General features: G+C 36.5%; 1 protein-coding gene across 1 annotated transcript in view; it reads right to left on the bottom strand.

Annotated features, from left to right (window-relative positions):
* LOC143045943 (carbonyl reductase [NADPH] 1-like) overlaps positions 1–20,721 on the bottom strand; it is a 38,056-nt gene that overhangs the window by 9,839 nt on the left and 7,496 nt on the right. The window contains exon 5 of the mRNA XM_076218798.1: positions 20,396–20,502. Coding sequence (XP_076074913.1) covers positions 20,396–20,502 — 107 coding nt within the window. The remainder of the gene's footprint in view (positions 1–20,395; positions 20,503–20,721) is intronic.

Below are 20,721 nucleotides of genomic sequence, written 5' to 3'. Positions count from 1 at the left end.
AAAGGTTAAAGGGGGGATGCGATGCCTCTTTTTACAACGAAAATATAAATTAAGCCGACTGGCCTAACTAAGAGATTCTATACGCGGGGTATTATATCAGAGGATGAGGTAGGCATTACCTCTAACATAGCCATAACACGTATGTCCCAGACCCGTGTAAGTTAATCAGCAAAGGGTAAGGGGGGTACCTAAGTATATCACAAAGTCGAAATAAACTATTGCTGGCTGGCTAAACGAAGAGATTCTCCACATGGGCCATGATACCAGAGGTAGAAGTGGCCATAGCCTCAAAAATGGCCACTTATGCCGTAGACCCGTACCAGTGCTTCAGCAAAGTGTTAAAAGGGGGAGGTGGTATCTATGTTTACAACGAAGTCGAAATGAATTATTGCCGGCTGGCCAAACAAAGAAATTCTCCACATAGGCCATTATAACAAAGGTAGTGGTGGACATTTCATCTAAAATGGCCCATACTTCTTATTCCATTGATCTGTACGAGTTTGTCAGCAAAGGGTAAGGAGGGTACCCTGGTATATAACAAAGTCGAAATAAACTATTGCCGGATGGCCAAAAATAAAAGATGATCCACGTTTATCATGATACCAGAGGTAGAGGTGGGCCTTGCCTTTAAAATGGTTTATAGCACTTATGCCAGCAAAAGGAAAGGAGGGTATTCTAGTATATCGCAAAGTCGTTATGAAATATTGCCGGCTGTTCAAACTACGAGATTCACCACATGGGCCATGCTACCAGAGGTATAGGTGGTCATTGCCTTTAAAATAGCCTATAGCACTTATATGGCATATACCCGTACGAGTTTGTCAGTAAAGAGCTAAAATTAGGAGGTGGTACCTCTGTTCACATTAAAGTCAAAATAACTGTAGCCGGTAGTCCAAACTCCGGGATTCTCTACGTGGATCATTATACCAGAGGTAGAGGTTTATTTCGACTTCGTTGTAAACAAAGGTAACACCTTTTATTTTTAACCCCTTGCAGGCAAAATCGTACAGGTCTTTGGAATTAGTGTTATATGCCATTTTAAAGGCAATTACCATATCTATTTCTGGTAAAATGGCCTACGTGGAGAACCTCTTAGTTTGGCCAGCCGGCAATACTTTATTTCGACTTTGTTGTAAACAGAGGTACCATCTCCCCCTTTTGATTCATTATTGTCAAACTCGTACGGGTCTAGGGCATAAGTGCTATAAGAAATTTGTATGGCAATGCCCTCCTCTATCTCTGGTAAAATGGCCTACGTGGAGAATCTTTTAGTTTGGCCAGCCGGCAATTATTAAAGTGTATTTCGACTTCGTTGCAAACAGAGGTACCACCTTACCCTTTTAATTCATTGTTGTCAAACTCGTACGGGTCTTGGGCCTAAGTGATCTGTGCCTTTTTTAAGGCAATGCCTACTTCTACCTCTGGCATCATACCCCACGTGGAGAATCTCTTGGCCAGCCGGCAATTGTTTATTTCGACTTTTTTATATACCAAGGTACTTCCCTAACCCTTTGCTGACTTACTCGCTGGCTTATCCCTTATTGTAAGTAAGTAAGTTCAATAAATATAAGACTATATGCCAGGTCTTTCTGACAACAAATTACAAACAAATTGGGGTTTATCTAATGAGGCTTTTCCCAGGATGCAATTGCTCGTAGACTGTATACAGTTGACCAAATAATCCACAAATTCCGCAAAAGGATCTTTTAATTATAGGCCATGTCCATTTAGACATTAAGCAACAAAAGCCCAGCATGACCGATGCATTTGTCTTTAACATCTCCGATATTGATTCCGCGTGGCCTTCCAATTGACATGAGTGTCCATTGGTGTTCATTGTTAAACCTTTGGAGCTATATCAGTTTGTGTGGAAATTAAGAGCACGATGACCTTCCCTTGGTGATAACAACATGACCAACAACCATATCGTGTGTTACCAAAAGCCGTCAGCGATAGTCACACCGACAATTTGCTACCTTCGTGGACAAAAGCCTGGCTTTTCGCTGGATCCTAATTAACATCTAGTGTTGTCACTACCATTTGCTGTAGAGATTTAGTTGCACAACATAACAGAAACATTCTTTGTAAATACTCTATGTTGATATTTTGACATTTGGATGGTTCATATACCAATTGTAGCCGAAAAATGATAATGAAACATTTCTGTTTAATATCGATCTATTGTTGGAATTGTAAATTTTCATATTCAATTTTTGTTTGTTTAAAGATGACCATTTTAAATAAAGATTTTAATTTTTTAAAAAGCAAGTGTTAGACTTGTGCTTTTATTGCCACTCAGTTCATATAACCTGTCATTTTAGTCGAGCCTGTAACTTTTGTTGCAGAAAGCTCGACATATGAATAGTGATCCGGCGGCGGCGGCGGCGTAAGTTAACTTCTGAAAAGCTTAATATTTTAGAAGGTGGAAGAATTGGATGCTTCATACTCTGTATATAGATGCCTCATGTTACGAAGTTTCTGTCAGTCACATGTCCAATGTCCTTGACCTCATTTTCATGGTTCAGTGATCACTTGAAAAAAAAGTTCAGAATTTTTGTAATGTTGAATTCTCTCTTATTATAAGTAATAGGATAACTATATTTGGTATGTGCGTACCTTGCAAGGTACTCATGCCCGTCAGACAGTTTTCACTTGACCTCGACTTCATTTCGTGGATCAGTGAACAAAGGTTAGAATAAGTTTTGGTGGTCAAGTCCACATCTCAGATACTATAAGCAACAGGGCTAGTATATTCGGTGTATGGAAGGACTGTAAGGTGTACATGTCCAACTGGCAGGTGTCATCTGACCTTGACCTCATTTTCACGGTTCAGTGGTTATAGTTAAATTTTTCTGTCTTGGTCTGTTTTTCTCATACTTTATGCAATGAGTCTACAATATTTGTTGTATGGAATGATTGTAAGGTGTACATGTCTAGCGGGAAGATATCATCTGACCTTGACCTCATTTTCATGGTTCAGTGGTCAAAGTTCAGTTTTTGAGTTTTGGTCTTTTTATCTAATATTATATGCCAAAGGTCACTATATTTGGTGCATGAAAATATCTTATGATCTATATATAAGTCTCCCAGGTTTTATTTGACCATGACCTCAATTTCACGGTTCATTGCACAGTGTTAAGTTTTTGTGTTTTGGTCTGTTTTTCTTAAACTATAAGTAATAGGTCAAGTATATTTGTTGTATCGAAGAATTGTTAGCTGTTCATGTCTGCCTGGTATGATTCGTCTGACCTTTACCTCATTTTCATAATTCATTTGGTCTTTGTTTAGCTATCTTGGTTAATGTTAAGTTTATGTGGCAGTTGTAATAAATCTTTATACTTAGGGCTATCAACATAATATTAATGATGAGTAAAGTAGGCGAGACATTAATGTGTGTGCACTCTTGTTTAAATGTGCTTATTTATCAGAGTCCTGGACTGCATTCCAGTGGCTTTCATTCGTTTACTTTTGTGTAAATTTTATACAGATCAGTATTTTTTCAAATGTTTTACCAATATTTTAGCTGCATGTAACATCTTGAACACTCAGAACAGCAAAACAAAATTTAGATTTCAGAAATAAATAGCCTTTAGTCATCGACGAATAGCCGATGATTTCAAGAGTTGTTTCCGTTAAAGGATGATTCCTTTTTTTTGTGCAATACTTGCTCTTTCGGAGGCTCGAGGGTAATTTCAGCAAAAATTTTGTCATTTTTGTTTTCATTACAAATTTTATTTATTACACTATTAGTTATAACTTTATGAATTGGCTCAAAAATCAACCCAAAAAATCGAATGATTTTGGCCTCAGATTTATTTTTCAAATGTTTATATCACTGTAAAAGCTCCAAATTGTCTCCTTTTAGTGCAATAATGACATTTTGTTTTGGCATTAGAATTAAAATGTCTTTTTCAACTCATTGGTGACCTATAGAATTTTTCAAATATGCTTTACGTCAACTAAACAGTTGTAAAATTAAATCGATTTCTGTAATTTAGTTCTTTTTTTATTTCGATATATATATCTCTCTATTTCTCCTATTAGTTCAACTTAAAAAAAGTACCTTAACAAAAATGGTTGCTTCTTTCGAGGGCAGATTGTGAGCTTAAGTGAACGATAACCCCATGTTTTTATTTGATTTTTCTATTTAGTATATGATAAAAGTTCATCTATAGAAAAACAAGCAAAATCCTACATGTATATTTAAAAAATAATGGATTAATACCCTCCAGTCCCCTTAACGACAAAAAAAATAAATAGAACATTACGTTTAAGTATCACCTACAGTATTTTACAACCTCCATTGGTGATACATTATATGTATTTCTGCTGTTGTTTTATATAAGTTATTGTCCTGAATAAACATCTTTATGCGTTTTTGCGTTTTTGCGTTTCAGTTTTTATTGTGAAATTTCTTCAATCAGCCAAGACAAACTTTAAATTTCGCCTTAACGATGTTTTCGCGAGAAATCCATGTATTATTATCGAATTACTACATTTAATCATTGTCTAGTGCCCTAAAATGAGATTTTCCGAGACGCAGGGTTTGAAATGGGATACCCTATTTAATTTAAACAATATTTGCAATCTTTTCAAAAAGATGCAGATGGGAATTTTCGTTCCTTATGAAAGTGTTCGCAAGGAGTTAAATTATAAACTCCTTATAGGATTATCAAAAAGCAACTATTAAGGACCCCCTTGGAATAAAAATCTTCCAAGACAACGTGTTCGAGAGTTTGAGTTTAATACATGACTTTTTAAAACTTAATGGACGGAGCAGGATTATCTTACTCTTCCAGTTAACCATACATCATCACAGTTGCATTGGTTCTTGTTGCTCAGATTTTAAATTTCAATGATTTCGTCCGAGACCACAATTGTCGTCCCTTGATTTTCGTTATTAGTCCCTAGTGATAACAGTGGGTTACTTGTGGGTTACAATAATTTTTATACCCCTTCCAAATTTATTTCTCCTTGTTTAATGCCTCACATTGTAAGTAGGGGGGGGGGGGGGTGAAATTACACTGTAAAAAAATTTGGGTCCAGAATTTTACAGGAAAGTAGTGATTTGGTCCAGCTGAAAAAGGTTAAAAATTAGCACTTCGGAAGCTGTCAAAAGATTTCAAGACACCCTAAACACAAAATTGTCCATATTTTGAGTTAGACGCGATGAAGTTTTCTATAATTTTGATATAATTTGTCCCAAAATTAGTACAACACACTGTAAAAGTTTCATTGAGAAAGCGCAGGTGGGATTTTTTTAATTTTCATTTATGTTCTAAAAGAAATGCACTACGAATTAATTGTGTTCTTGGACCATTTGTTTTGTGGACTGTTGTGTATCTTGTTGTTTTTCATTCAGCTGCGGCTTTGTTGGTTTGTTTCAACCCTTTTTAGTGTGATTATCCTTTGGTACACTTTGCCTCTCTCTTATATATGATATCGCAATAATTATATATATGTAAGCGTTCATATACATTTATATGGATACAATATTGAATTAAAATAGACATAATAATTAGATGAGTGAAAAAAAAAAAATGAAGTAATAATTGTACGTGTGAGGAGTTGGCATTCTTATAAAAAAGAAGATGTGGTATTATTGCAAATGAGACAACTATCCACAAAAGACCAAAATGACACAGACATTAACAGCATTAGGTCACCGTACGGCCTTCAACAATGAGGAAAGCCCATACAGCATAGTCAGCTATAAAAGGCCCCGATAAGACAATGTAAAACAATTCAAACGAGAAAACTAACGGCCTTATTTATGTCAAAAAAATAAATGAAAAAACAAATATGTAACACATAAACAAACGACAACCACCAGTGGCGGATCCAGGGGGGGGGGGGGGTTCCGGGGGTGCGCACCCCCCTTTATTTTTGCCGATCAATGCATTTGTATCGGGACATATGTTTTGCACCCCCCCCCCCTTTGCCCTGGGTGCCCTGGGTTAGCACCCCCCCTTTCGAAAATTCCTGCATCCGCCCCTGACCACTGAATATACAGGCTCCTGACTTGGTACAGGCACATACATAAATAATGTGGCGAGGTTAAAGTCTTTTACACTAGAAATATTTTAGATCTTGTTATATAGACTAATTCTTATTCATTCTGGTCGTAAGTTAGTCTGTCATCCTCAAACGTGTGAGCAATGTTGTACGTACACCAATTTGTAGAATACATGGGATATTCAAAGACTTAAACGAACGTTAAGTCTCAGAGGCATGACTTTTTATTAGTTGTTAGTGGCTTTGAAATAACTGTCAGATAACTGCGAGTACTCTCAGATCTGTTCATTGTGACTTTTTTTGTCGGGATGTATAAGTACCCGGCCACGTCCACTTGTATTTGTGTCTATCTGATGAGTTAAGCCTTTTTCAACTGATTTTTATAGTTCGTTCTTATGTTGTACTGTTATACCACTGTCCCAGGTTAGGGGAGGGTTAGGATCCCGCTAATATGTTTAACTCCGGCACATTATTTAAATCTGTGCCTGTCCCAAGTCAGGAGCCTATAATTCAGTGGTTGTCGTTTGTGTATGTGTTACATATTTGTTTTTCGTTCATTTTTTTACTTAAATAAGGCCGTTAGTTTTCTCGTTTGAATTGTTTTACATTGTCTTATCGGGGCCTTTATAGTTGACTATGCGGTATGGGCTTTGCTCATTGTTGAAGGTCGTACGGTGACCTATAGTTGTTAATGTTTGTGTCATTTTGGTCTTTTGTGGATAGTTGTCTCATTGGCAATCATACCACATCTTCTTTTTTATATGCTCGAAACTTTAGAATAGTTTAGAAATTTATCAAATCAAATAATCCTTGAGTGATGGTTTCGTTATTGAAATTCTAAATTGATGTTTAACCGCGCTAAATATTATATATGATAATCATACGAATAAGTCAGGAACGGAGTTTCAATCTGTAATTCAATAGTTGTTGTTTGTTTCTGTATTTGTTTGTCGTATAGTGTTTTGTAAATCAATGGTTTTCTCGTTTGAATAGTTTTATCATTATGTTAAATGGTGTCGGCGTTTGCTACATGTGGAAGTGCACACATTTACGACATGTTATTGCTTAAACGCACAGTTTCTTCTTCCCGCTAATAATATATAGTCACCATTTGCACTTATATGCGAATGGCCGATTGACAGTCGCTCCAAAATATTTTGCAACATTTCAGTTAAAAAAAAATTTTTTTAAGTCTGGTAATATTTTCGTCATATTTCCAACAACTTTATTTTTCTTAAACATTACAAATATTACAAATATAACAAACAAACAAACTTCATTTTTGGAACACTATCACAAAGTTTACGTAATACATGTGTAGCTATTTATTTAGATAAACTGTATTAATCCATACATTTCGGAATTATTTAGCAACTATATCCAAATGACGAGGAAGTTCGAGGTTATTCAAGTAATAAGATTAAGGAAACTTTGGTTAACACAACAGCATTTTCAACAAAGTAGTTTATTTTTGTTTGACAAACTCGAAAAGAGGGGGAAAAGTAATAAAATGGTTACTTAAGCATTTACTTAATTTCTATCACGAAATAAATGCGTTTAATATTTTAGATACAGATACAATATAGTGCATTCGTAAATGTAAAACGCTTTTTAATAGAAAATTTAAAAGAGATACATCAACAGTGTTTATTTTAGAATTGCTCAAGTCTGTAGGGCTTATTCCCGATTGTCCCACTTTTTTTTAAATTAAGAGCTCATATTGTCCCACATGAAAAGTTCTGACTGGTCCACATTATTTTATGAGGCGAAATGTTCTTATCCCTTGTTAGATTGTCTCTATGGTTTTGTTTCAGATATATAAGCCAAAATCTACATTTTATGCGATGCTCTTCTTTTAGACATTGCGGCCATCTTAATTATTGGGCGGGGTCATCGGATACTTTTTTGAAACTAAATACCCTAAGGATGATTTTGGCCATGTTTGCTTTAATTTTGCCAGTAGTTTCAGAAGAGAAGATTTTTGTAAAAATTAATGACGACGACGAATAATGAGAAAATGAGAAAAGCTCACTTAATCCTATGGTCCAGGTGAGCTAAAAAGCAAAACGGACAAAAAGCAACGGACAAAAAGCAAAAGTGTCGGACAAAAAGCAAAATTATCGGACAAAAAGCAAAACGGACAAAAAGCAACGGACAAAAAGCAAAAGTATCGGACAAAAAGCAAAATTATCGGACAAAAAGCAAAACGGACAAAAAGCAACGGACAAAAAGCAAAAGTATCGGACAAAAAGCAAAATAATCGGACAAAAAGCAAAAGCGGACAAAAAGCAAATCGCGGACAAAAAGCACCGTATCAGCCGTATTTCATATACAAAAAAATAACGGAAAACAAATATGTAACACAAAAACAAACGATAACTACTTAATTTCAGGCTCTTGTCTAGGGACAGGCACATATCAACATAATGTGGTGGGGTTAAACATGTTAGCAGGGTGTACATCGTTTCGGAGCATGCTATTACCTTGTTTAATTCGTTCCATCACTCGCTTATAATTCGCTTATAATACGTGTGTCATACGTTGCACCTTTAAAAACATGATTTTCAATTGTTTTGTTGTCTCTGGTGGTAGATTTGGGTTCTTAGAGGTGATATAACTCTATAAGCGCATATGTACCCATTCCAGTGCTCGGATAATACCCTGTTACTTATTCGTTCCTTATTCGCTTTTAATGCGCGGGGTAAGTATACGTTGCACCTTGAAATAAATCGTTTTTTAATTGTGTTCATGTCTCTGGTGGTAACAATGTGTTCTTAGAGAAGAAATGACCCTATTAGAGCGCATGTACCCGTTCCAGCGCTCGGTTAATACCCTGTTACCTATTCGTTACCTATTCGTTACCTATTCACTTATAATACGTTTGTTGTACGTTGCACCTTTTAGAAAAGGATTTTCTCTTGTGTTCATGTCTCTGGTGGTAACAATGTGTAATTAGAGATGAAATGACCCTATTAGCATGCATGTACACGTTCCAGCGCTCGGTTAATACCCTGTTACCTATTCGTTACCTATTTGTTACTTATTCGCTTTTAATACGTTTGTTGTACGTTGCACCTTTAAGAAACGGATTTTCAATTGTGTTCATATCTCTTGTGGTAATAATGTGTTCTTATAGATGAAATACCCCTAGTAGCGCATATTACCCGTTCCAGCGCTCGGATAATACCCGGTTACTTATTCGTTCCTTATTCGCTTTTAATGCGCAGGGTAAACGTTGCACCTTGAAATAAATCGTTTTTTAATTGTGTTCGTGTCTCTGGTGGTAACAATGTCTTCTTAGAGATGAAATGATCCTATTAGCGCGCGTGTACCCGTTCCAGCGCTCGGTTAATACCCTGTTACCTATTCGTTACCCATTCGTTACCTATTCACTTATAATACGTTTGTTGTACGTTGCACCTTTTAGAAAAGGATTTTCACTTGTGTTCATGTCTCTGGTGGTAACAATGTGTAATTAGAGATGAAATGACCCTATTAGCGTGCATGTACCCGTTCCAGCGCTCGGTTAATACCCTGTTACCTATTCGTTACCTATTCGTTACCTATTCACTTATAATACGTTTGTTGTACATTGCACCTTTTAGAAAAGGATTTTCAATTGTGTCCGTTTCTCTGGTGGTAACAATGTGTTCTTAGAGATGAAATGACCCTATTAGCGCGCATGTACCCGTTCCAGCGCTCGGTTAATACCCTGTTACCTATTCGTTACCTATTCGTTACCTATTCACTTATAATACATTTGTTGTACGTTGCACTTTTTAGAAAAGGATTTTCAATTGTGTTCATGTCTCTGGTGGTAACAATGTGTTCTTAGAGATGAAATGACCCTATTAGCGCATATGTACCCGTTCCAGCGCTCGGTTAATACCCTGTTACCTATTCGTTACCTATTCGTTACTTATTCGCTTTATATACGTTTGTTGTACGTTGCACTTTTTAGAAAAGGATTTTTACATGTGTTCATGTCTCTGGTGGTAACAATACGTAATTAGAGATGAAATGACCCTATTAGCGCATATGTACCCGTTCCAGCGCTCGGTTAATACCCTGTGACCTATTCGTTACTTATTCGCTTTATACACGTTTGTTTTACGTTGCACTTTTTAGAAAAGGATTTTTACTTGTGTTCATGTCTCTGGTGGTAACAATGTGTAATTAGAAATGAAATGAGCCTATTAGCGTGCATGTACCCGTTCCAGCGCTCTGTTAATACCCTGTTACCTATTCGTTACCTATTCGTTACCTATTCACTTATAATACGTTTGATGTACGTTGCACCTTTTAGAAAAGGATTTTCAATTGTGTCCATGTCTCTGGTGGTAACAATGTGTTCTTAGAGATGAAATGACCCTATTAGCGCTCATGTACCCGTTCCAGCACTCGGTTAATACCCTGTGACCTATTCGTTACCTATTCGTTACCTATTCACTTATAATACGTTTGTTGTACGTTGCACCTTTTAGAAAAGGATTTTCAATTGTGTTCATGTCTCTGGTGGTAACAGTGTGTTCTTAGAGGCAGCACTCGCACCCGAAAAGTGGAAAGGGGTAAATATAAATTGCAAAACTTGTTTCCCAATCCACTATAAATAAATATATTTAAATTAAAAAATAAAACGTGTGTTATGCGTTGCTCTTTAAAAAAAGAAATATGTTTGTGTCTTTGGTGGTAACTGTTGGTTTTTAGAGGTGAAATAACCCTAATAGAACATATGTACCCGTTTCAGCGCTCGACTGATACCCTGTTACTTATTCGTTCCTTATTCGCTTTAAATACCCGTGGTATACGTTGCACCTTGAAATAAATCGATTATCGATTGCTTTCACGTTTCTGGTGGTAATTATGTGTTCTCTGATCTGAGTTGAAAAAACCCTATTAGCGCATATGTACCCATTTCACCGCTCAGTGATACCCTGTTACTTATTCGTTCCTTATTCGCTTTTAAAACGTGTGTAACGCGTTGCACTTTAAAAAAGAAATATTTTTGTGTCTCTGGTGGTAACTGTCGGTTCTTAGAGGTGAAATAACCTTAATCGAACATATGTACCCGTTTCAGCGCTCGACTAATACCCTGTTACTTATTCGTTCCTTATTCGCTTTAAATACGCGTGCTATGCGTTGCACCTTGAAATAAGAAGTAACAAATAGGTAACAAGGTATTAGCCGAGCGCTGAAACGGGTACTGTACAGGGCCGTAACTAGGGTTCGAATTCAGGGGAGGCAGCGTTTTCCTTTGATTTCCTAACTTTAAGAAACATCAGTATTGCTTGAACCTGGAAGCAATTTTTATGCAAAAACAAGCCGAGACTGCTGTTCGGGGTGAACCAAGGCTCCGTCTTGAAGGCCATACTTTGACCTATAATTATTAACATTAAATACATTGTGACCGCGGATTTTTTCTCAGTAAAATCAGTTGCTAAAAATGACCCGTTTTTCTTCGATTTCCTTACTTTCAGAAACATCAGTATTGCTGGATCCTGGAAGCAACTTTTATGCAAACAATTATTATCTGTATTTAAAGATATTTTTGTTAGAAATCAAAAAACATATAAAGCAAGATCATTATAACGCATGCAAGAGAAACGGCTTTAATTTCAATATTGTTGAAAGCTGAACAGAAATGTATATAACTACAACCTGGGACTTTCTATAGTAGTATATACTTAGTATAGAAAGTCACTGCTACAACGAATGTGTGTGTTTAACTACTAAGGCATTGATCAGTCATAATGTTCTCGTACGATCGGGAGACGTTAAAAAAAATGATCCAACAGCTGATTCAGCCGCGGTAACGAATTTCCGATATCATAAAAGATTCACAATACAAAGAAACTTCCTCTGCTTAATTGAGCCCCTTCATAAGTGTGAATAGTTATGTTTTTTTCAAAATTGTCGAAAGCAAAGTTTTATATGTGTTTTGTACGAATACTGAATAACAGACGGTCGGCCACACGAAAAAAATAAAATAAAGCAAATACTGAAACGGTTCACTATCGATCAAAAATCAGGAAAATGACAGACATATCACGTATCATGATAACACTGTTAAAACTGTAAAGTTGTTTTGTTTATAATATAAATTTCTTCAATTTCTTCGTGTACATATTGTCCATATTTCATTTTATTACTTCAAAACAAAATTTGGTGTAGAAAATTCATGGGAGGCAGTTGCCTCCCCTGCCTCATAGGTAGTTACGGCCCTGGTACATACGCGCTAAAAAGGTTATTTCATCTCTAAGAACACATTGTTACCACCAGAGACATGAACACAAATGAAAATCTTTTTTTAAAAGGTGCAACGTACAACAAACGTATTATAAGCGAATAAGTAACGAATAGGTAACGAATAGGTAACAGGATATTAACCGAGCGCTGGAACGGGTACATGCGCGCTAATAGGGTCGTTTCATCTCTAAGAACACATTGTTACCACCAGAGACATGGACACAATTAAAAAACAATTTATTTCAAGGTGCAACGTATATCATGCGCATTAAAAGCGAATAAGTAACGAATAAGTAACCGGGTATTATCCGAGCGCTGGAACGGGTACATACGCGCTAATAGGGGTATTTTATCTATAAGAACACATTATTACCACCAGAGACATGAAAACAATTGAAAATCCTTTTCTGAAAGGTACAACTTACAATAAACGTATTATAAGTGAATAGGTAACGAAAAGGTAACAGGGTATTAACCGAGCGCTGGAACCGGTACATGCACGCTATTAGAGTCATTTCATCTCTAAGAACACATTGTTACCACCAGAGACATGGACACAATTGAAAATCCTTTTCTAAAAGATGCAACGTACAACAAACGTATTAAAAGCGAATAAATAACGAATAGGTAACAGGGTATTAACCGAGCGCTGGAACGGGTACATGCGCGCCAAAAGGGTCATTTAATCTCTAAGAACACATTGTTACCACCAGAGACATGGACACAATTGAAAATCCTTTTCTAAGAGGTGCAACGTACAACAAACGTATTATAAGTGAATACGTAACGAATAAGTATCGAATAGGTTACAGGGTATTAACCGAGCGCTGGAGCGGGTACATGCACGCTTATAGGGTCATTTCATCTCTAATTACACATTGTTACCACCAGAGACATGAACACAAGTGAAAATCCTTTTCTAAAAGGTGCAAAGTACAACAAACGTATTTAAAGCGAATAAGTAACGAATAGGTAACGAATAGGTAACAGGATATTAACCGAGCGCTGGAACGGGCACATATGCGCTAATAGGGTCATTTCATCTCTAAGAACACATTGTTACCACCAGAGATATGAACACAATTGAAAATCCTTTTCTAAAAGGTGCAACGTACAACAAACGTATTATAAGTGAATAGGTAACGAATAGGTAACGAATAGGTAACAGGGTATTAACCGAGCGCTGGAACGGGTACATGCGCTCTAATAGGGTCATTTCGTCTCTAAGAACATATTGTTACCTCCAGAGACATGAACACAATTAAAACACGATTTATTTCAAGGTGCAACGTATACTTACCCCGCTCATTAAAAGCGAATAAGGAACAAATAAGTAACAGGGTATTATCCGAGCGCTGGAACGGGTACATGCACGCTTATAGAGTCATTTTATCTCTGAGAAGACATTGTTTCCACCAGAGACATGGACACAATTGAAAATCCTTTTTCTAAAAGGTGCAACGTACAACAAACGTATTATAAGTGAATAGGTAACGAATAGGTTACGAATAGGTAACAAGGTATTAACCGAGCGCTGGAACGGGTACATGCACGCTAATAGGGTTATTTCAGCTCTAATTACACATTGTTACCACCAGAGACATGAACACAAGTGAAAATCCTTTTCTAAAAGGTGCAACGTACAACAAACGTATTTAAAGCGAATAAGTAACGAATAGGTAACACGATATTAACTGAGCGCTGGAACGGGTACATATGCGCTAATAGGGTAATTTCATCTCTAAGAACACATTGTTACCACCAGAGACATGAACACAATTGAAAATCCTTTTCTAAAAGGTGCAACGTACAACAAACGTATTATAAGTGAATAGGTAACGAATAGGTAACGAATAGGTAACAGGATATTAACCGAGCGCTGGAACGGGTACATGCGCGCTAATAGGGTCATTTCATCTCTTAGAACACATTGTTATTACCAGAGACATGGACACAATTGAAAATATTTTTCTTAAAGGTGCAACGTACAACAAACGTATTATAAGTGAATAGGTAACGAATAGGTAACGAATAGGAAACAGGGTATTATCCGAGCGCTGGAACGTGTACATGCACGCTAATAGGGTCATTTCATCTCTAATTATACATTGTTACCTCCAGAGACATGAACACAAGTGGAAATCCTTTTCTAAAAGGTGCAACGTGCAACAAACGTATTATAAGTGAATAGGTAACGAATAGGTAACGAATAGGTAACAGGGTATTAACCGAGCGGTGGAACGGGTACATGCGCGCTAATAGGGTCATTTCATCTCTAAGAACACATTGTTACCACCAGAGACATGGACACAATTGAAAATCCTTTTTTAAAAGGTGCAACGTACATCAAACGTATTATAAGTGAATAGGTAACGAATAGGTAACAGGGTATTAACCGAGCGCTGGAACGGGTACATGCACGCTAATAGGGTCATTTCATCTCTAATTACACATTGTTACCACCAGAGACATGAACACAAGTAAAAATCCTTTTCTAAAAAGTGCAACGTACAACAAACGTATATAAAGCGAATAAGTAACGAATAGGTCACAGGGTATTAACCGAGCGCTGGAACGGGTACATATGCGCTAATAGGGTCATTTCATCTCTAAGAACACATTGTTACCACCAGAGACATGAACACAATTAAAAAACGATTTATTTCAAGGTGCAACGTATACTTACCCCGCGCATTAAAAGCGAATAAGGAACGAATAAGTAACAGGGTATTATCCGAGCGCTGGAACGGGTACATGCACGCTAATAGGGTCATTTCATCTCTAATTACACATTGTTACCACCAGAGACATGAACACAAGTAAAAATCCTTTTCTAAAAAGTGCAACGTACAACAAACGTATATAAAGCGAATAAGTAACGAATAGGTAACGAATAGGTAACAGGGTATTAACCGAGCGCTGGAACGGGTACATATGCGCTAATAGGGTCATTTCATCTCTAAGAACACATTGTTACCACCAGAGACATGAACACAATTGAAAATCCTTTTCTAAAAGGTGCAACGTACAACAAATGTATTATAAGTGAATAGGTAACGAATAGGTAACAGGGTATTAACCGAGCGCTGGAACGGGTACATGCGCGCTAATAGGGTCATTGCATCTCTTAGAACACATAATTACCACAAGAGATATGAACACAATTGAAAATCTGTTTCTTAAAGGTGCAACGTACAACAAACGTATTAAAAGCGAATAAGTAACGAATTGGTAACGAATAGGTAACAGGGTATTAACCGAGCGCTGGAACGGGTACATGCATGCTAATAGGGTCATTTTATCTCTAATTACACATTGTTACCACCAGAGACATGAACAGAAGTGAAAATCCTTTTCTAAAAGGTGCAACGTACAACAAACGTATTATAAGTGAATAGGTAACGAATAGGTAACAGGGTATTAACCGAGCGCTGGAACGGGTACATACGCTCTAATAGGGTCATTTCTTCTCTTAGAACACATTGTTACCACCAGAGACATGAACACAATTAAAAAACGATTTATTTCAAGGTTCAACGTATACTTACCCCACGCATTAAAAGCGAATAAGGAACGAATAAGTAACAGGGTATTATCCGAGCGCTGGAACGGGTACATATGCGCTTATAGAGTTATATCACCTCTAAGAACCCAAATCAACCACCAGAGACAACAAAACAATTGAAAATCATGTTTTAAAAGGTGCAACGTATGATACACGTATTATAAGCGAATTATAAGCGAGTGATGGAACGAATTAAACAAGGTAATAGCATGCTCCGAAACGATGTACACCCTGCTAACATGTTTAACCCCACCACATTATGTTGATATGTGCCTGTCCCTAGACAAGAGCCTGAAATTAAGTAGTTATGGTTTGTTTTTGTGTTACATATTTGTTTTCCGTTATTTTTTTGTATATGAAATACGGCCGTTAGTTTTGTTGTTTGAATTGTTTGAAATTGTCATATCTGGACCTTTTATAGGTGACTACACGGTTTGGGCTATGCTCATTGTTGAAGGCCGTACATTGACCTATAGTTGATAGTTTCTGTGTCATTTTGGTCTATTGTGGGTTGTTGTCTCATTGGCAATTATACCACATCTTTTTTTTATGCAATCGCTAACACGGTGATTTCATCCCTTCGAGCCAAGATCCATCTTCAAACATACGGACATAAAGCAGTTAAAAGGTAGAACGTATAAAAATCAAATAAGGAACAAATGAGTATCGAACATAAAGTAAAAGGATCGGTTGAGCACAAACACATATAAATAGGTCATAAAAAGATCATTTTACCTCAACAAATTTAGAACTAGTACCAGATATAAGAGTATAAACAACAAGAAGTAATTGTAACAGGATGCTGTTACGAAGTCTCCCAAACAAAGCTCCCATAACTCGCAATTCATATGGTCCCATGTTCATTTGATTTGATTTTTTGTCCCATACAAGAATATATATGGCTTACTGGTGGGGATCTCCACCATTTACAAGTATTCAAACAGGAGGGGGTGGTGGTGACCCCCAGGGACTTTACCTACATTTCATTTTATTTGTTTTATTGTCCCCTACAAGAATATATATGGTTTAGGGGTGGGGATGTTGACCGTTTACAAGTTTTCAAACAAGAGGGGGTGGGATGACCCCCTCAGGACTTCCCTTTTATCTCATTTATTTGTTTTATTGTCCCCTACAAGAACATGTATGGTTTAGGGGTGGGGATCTGGACCATTTACAAGATAATAGTACATTCTCAAATTGAACGGGGTGGGGGTGACCCCAAGGAACTTCCATTTAATTTCATTTGATTAGTTTTATTGTCTCTTACAAGAATATATATAGTTTAGGGGTGGGGATGTTGACCGTTTACAAGTTTTCAAACAAGAGGGGGTGGGGTGACCCCCTAGGGACTTTCCTTTTATTTCATTTCATTTGTTTTATTGTCCCCTACAAGAATATATATGGTTTAGGGGTGGGGATCTGGACCATTTACAAGATAATAGTACATTCTCAAATTGATTGGGGTGGGGGTGGCCCCAGGAACTTTCATTTAATTTCATTTGATTAGTTTTATTGTCCCTTACAAGAATATATATGGTTTAGGGGTGGGGATGTTGACCGTTTATAAGTTTTCAAACAAGAGGGGGTGGGGTGACCCCCTAGGGACTTTCCTTTTATTTCATTTCATTTGTTTTATTGTCCCCTACAAGAAAATATATGGTTTAGGGGTGGGGATCAGGACCATTTACAAGATAATAGTACATTCTCAAATTGAACGGGGTGGGGATGACCCCCAGGAACTTCCATTTAATTTCATTTGATTAGTTTTATTGTCCCCTACAAGAATATATATGGTTTAGGGGTGGGGATCTGGACCGTTTACAAGATAATAGCACATTCTAAAATTGAACGGGGTGGGGATGACCCCCGGGAAATTCCATTTAATTTCATTTGATTAGTTTTATCGTCCTATTCAAGAACATATATGGTTTAGGGGTGGGGATCTGGACCGTTTACAAGATAATAGTACATTCTCAAATTGAACGGGGTGGGGGTGACCCCCAGGAACTTTTATTTAATTTCATTTGATTAGTTTTATTGTCCCATACAAGAATATATATGGTTTAGGGGTGGGTATCTGGACCGTTTACAAGTTAAAAGCATATTCTCGAATTGAAGGGGGTAGGGATGACCCCCAGGGACTCATGGGAATCATATTTCATGTGATTTGTTTTATTGTCCTTGAATCATTTCTGAAGACTGCATGTATCTATCACTTACAGTTTTCAAGTTATATTCATTTGAAAATTTTAGAAAATAAAATCCCATAGGGTTCTATAGTAAACCCCTCCCTTCTTTCTGCCCCCCAAAATACCCCTTAATAGACCCCAATGCACACATGAGCGATTGATGGCTCACCTAGACATATTAGTCTAACATTTTATGAAACCCTAAGTAAATCTGACAAGTAGTTTTGGAGAAATGCTGCGGACAAGTTCATTTTTAAAGTGGCGGAAGAAGAAGAGGAAGAAGAGGAAGAAGAAGAATAATAATTAATTAAAAAGGGGGAAGGATATTAAAAATCGAATAAGTAACGAATAGGTAACGATAGGGAATAGGGAATAAGTAACGAATAGGTAACGAATAGGGAATAGGGAATAGGTAACGAACAGGTAACGAATAGGGAATAGGGAATAGGTAACGAATAGGTAACGAATAGGGAATAGGGAATAGGTAACGAATAGGTAACGAATAGGGAATAGGGAATAGGTAACGAATAGGTAACGAATAGGGAATAGGGAATAGGTAACAAATAGGGAATAGGGAATAGGTAACCAACTTGACGTCCATAATATCGTGCACATGTTTAATTTGGTTCAATAATTTCCTAATCATAAACTACAAACTCGTGATATGACACTCTATGCTACATGTCAGATGCACATTTTATAACAAGAAATATGTCTCTATCCATGTTATATAGTGAACAGTTCATAAATTGTTCAAGCTAAATATCTCAATGTTAATTCTTGTAATGGGATTACAATGTCTTATTAATGTGTTATTCATTGAATCGTGTGCTGTTTCAATTTTATAGTTTTAATAAAAGTTCCTGATTTATTTGTTACTATGCTTTTCTTTGTACGCCTAAAGTAGTAAATTATGTAATACAAAATAGTCGTTCATAAAATTGAGAAAGGAAATGGGGAATGTGTCAAAGCGACAACAACCCGACCATCGATACAGACAACTGTACAGCCGAAGGCCACCAATGAGTCTTCAATGTAGCGAGAATTCCCGCACCCGTAGGTGTCCTTCAGCTGGCCCCTAAAAATATGTATACTAATACAGTGATAATGGACGTCATACTAAATTCCGAATTATACTCAAGGAACTAAAATTAAAAATATACAAGACTAACAAAGGCCAGAGGCTCCTGACTTGGGACAGGCGCAAAATTGCGGCGAGGTTATATTCATAGTTCATACATATACATTAAATGACCTCTGTACTAAGTTCGGATTTTTAGAACAAAACTAAAATTACATTAAAACTGTGTCTTTCATCTCGTTCACATCGGTTACTATAACGTAGCATTATCGATAAGCGAGCATAAAAACAATGCAAGTAGGTGTATGTAAAAGGGGACTTTTTTATTTTGAATTCTATGAAGCCATGACGATTTTCGAGGAATGCAAGTTAATTTCTAGGCAAGCTTATTTTTTTTCATCTTGTCAAAATTGTATCCAACTTTTTGTTTGGCTGAAGTTTCTTTTGGCTTCTTGAGATCCGATTTATAAATCCACAACCTTAAATTGTTTGGTTTTGAGTGATCCTGCATGTGAAGATAAATCCAGAAATGCGCTTCAGACGAGTCAAATGTACAAAGTGTACGTTTCTTCGTGTTCTTGCAAGACTATTTATTTGCAGTTCTTTTCAGGCCAACATATTGATTTTCAAAATTCTCGTACATCCCTCCACCCAAAAAAAAAAATGGTAGTCCTATAAGTTAATTGGGGCAAATCTTTAAAGGAGTAGGTTGAGAAAGACCCCTTTTTGGCCCCAAAATATAGCAGTTTTACAAAATTATGAAATTGTTATCTTTTAGCTATTTATTGGAAAGAAGAATGCTTCTGCTACATGAATATAGCCTGTTTTTGACAATACAATGTACACATATCGGGTACTAGCATCATTAAGTCATGCTTAATTACTGAAATCTACACAATTTTAGCATTTTAGTTAAATTTTATACGGTTTCCGTCTGAAATGAAAGTGGCCGCATTCATGTTCATTCATAATATTGAAATGTAAGTTGTATTTGATGATAATACTTAACATATATAAAGGTTGAGGATGAACACGGATGCGGCCACTTTCATTTATGACAAAAACCATCTGAAAAGTGACGTTTTTTGGCATATTTCTAAATTTTTCATATTTAAGCGTTTTTAATGACTAAATCAGTTAAAAACTTTCACAAAAACTAATCAAATCAATTGAAATAGACACTTAAGTGTTTAAAAAGTGTCCAAAATCTTTCGTCCGATGAACATGAAATTTGAGGCCAAAATCGGCCCTTACCGGACCTACTCCTTTAAAATATATAATACTAGTCAAATTGCTTACCTCGCGTGAGGTCGGAGTATAGGAAACAGAGTATTACACACATTAAGAGATCCAAAGAAATTGGTAGCACATGTCATTTTGGCCTGCTCACTAAATGGTACTGTTGACTCACGTTGAAGTGTAACAATGGAATATTTTAAAAGTTATAAAGACATGTTGATGTTGTGGCGTTTTTATAAACCACAATAAACACGGCAAACGTGAAGAAAAACATGTCTTTATTTGTTTTATTAATTTTACATGATTTTTATAAAATATTTAGTATAGCGTACCTACGATATTAAATTTCCAATTCATTATGTTAATTGTCCAACTAGAATTGAAAT

Source organism: Mytilus galloprovincialis, chromosome 1, assembly GCF_965363235.1.
Source record: "Mytilus galloprovincialis chromosome 1, xbMytGall1.hap1.1, whole genome shotgun sequence".
In the NCBI taxonomy this organism is placed as follows: domain Eukaryota; kingdom Metazoa; phylum Mollusca; class Bivalvia; order Mytilida; family Mytilidae; genus Mytilus; species Mytilus galloprovincialis.
This window is presented reverse-complemented; position numbering and strand designations above follow the sequence as displayed.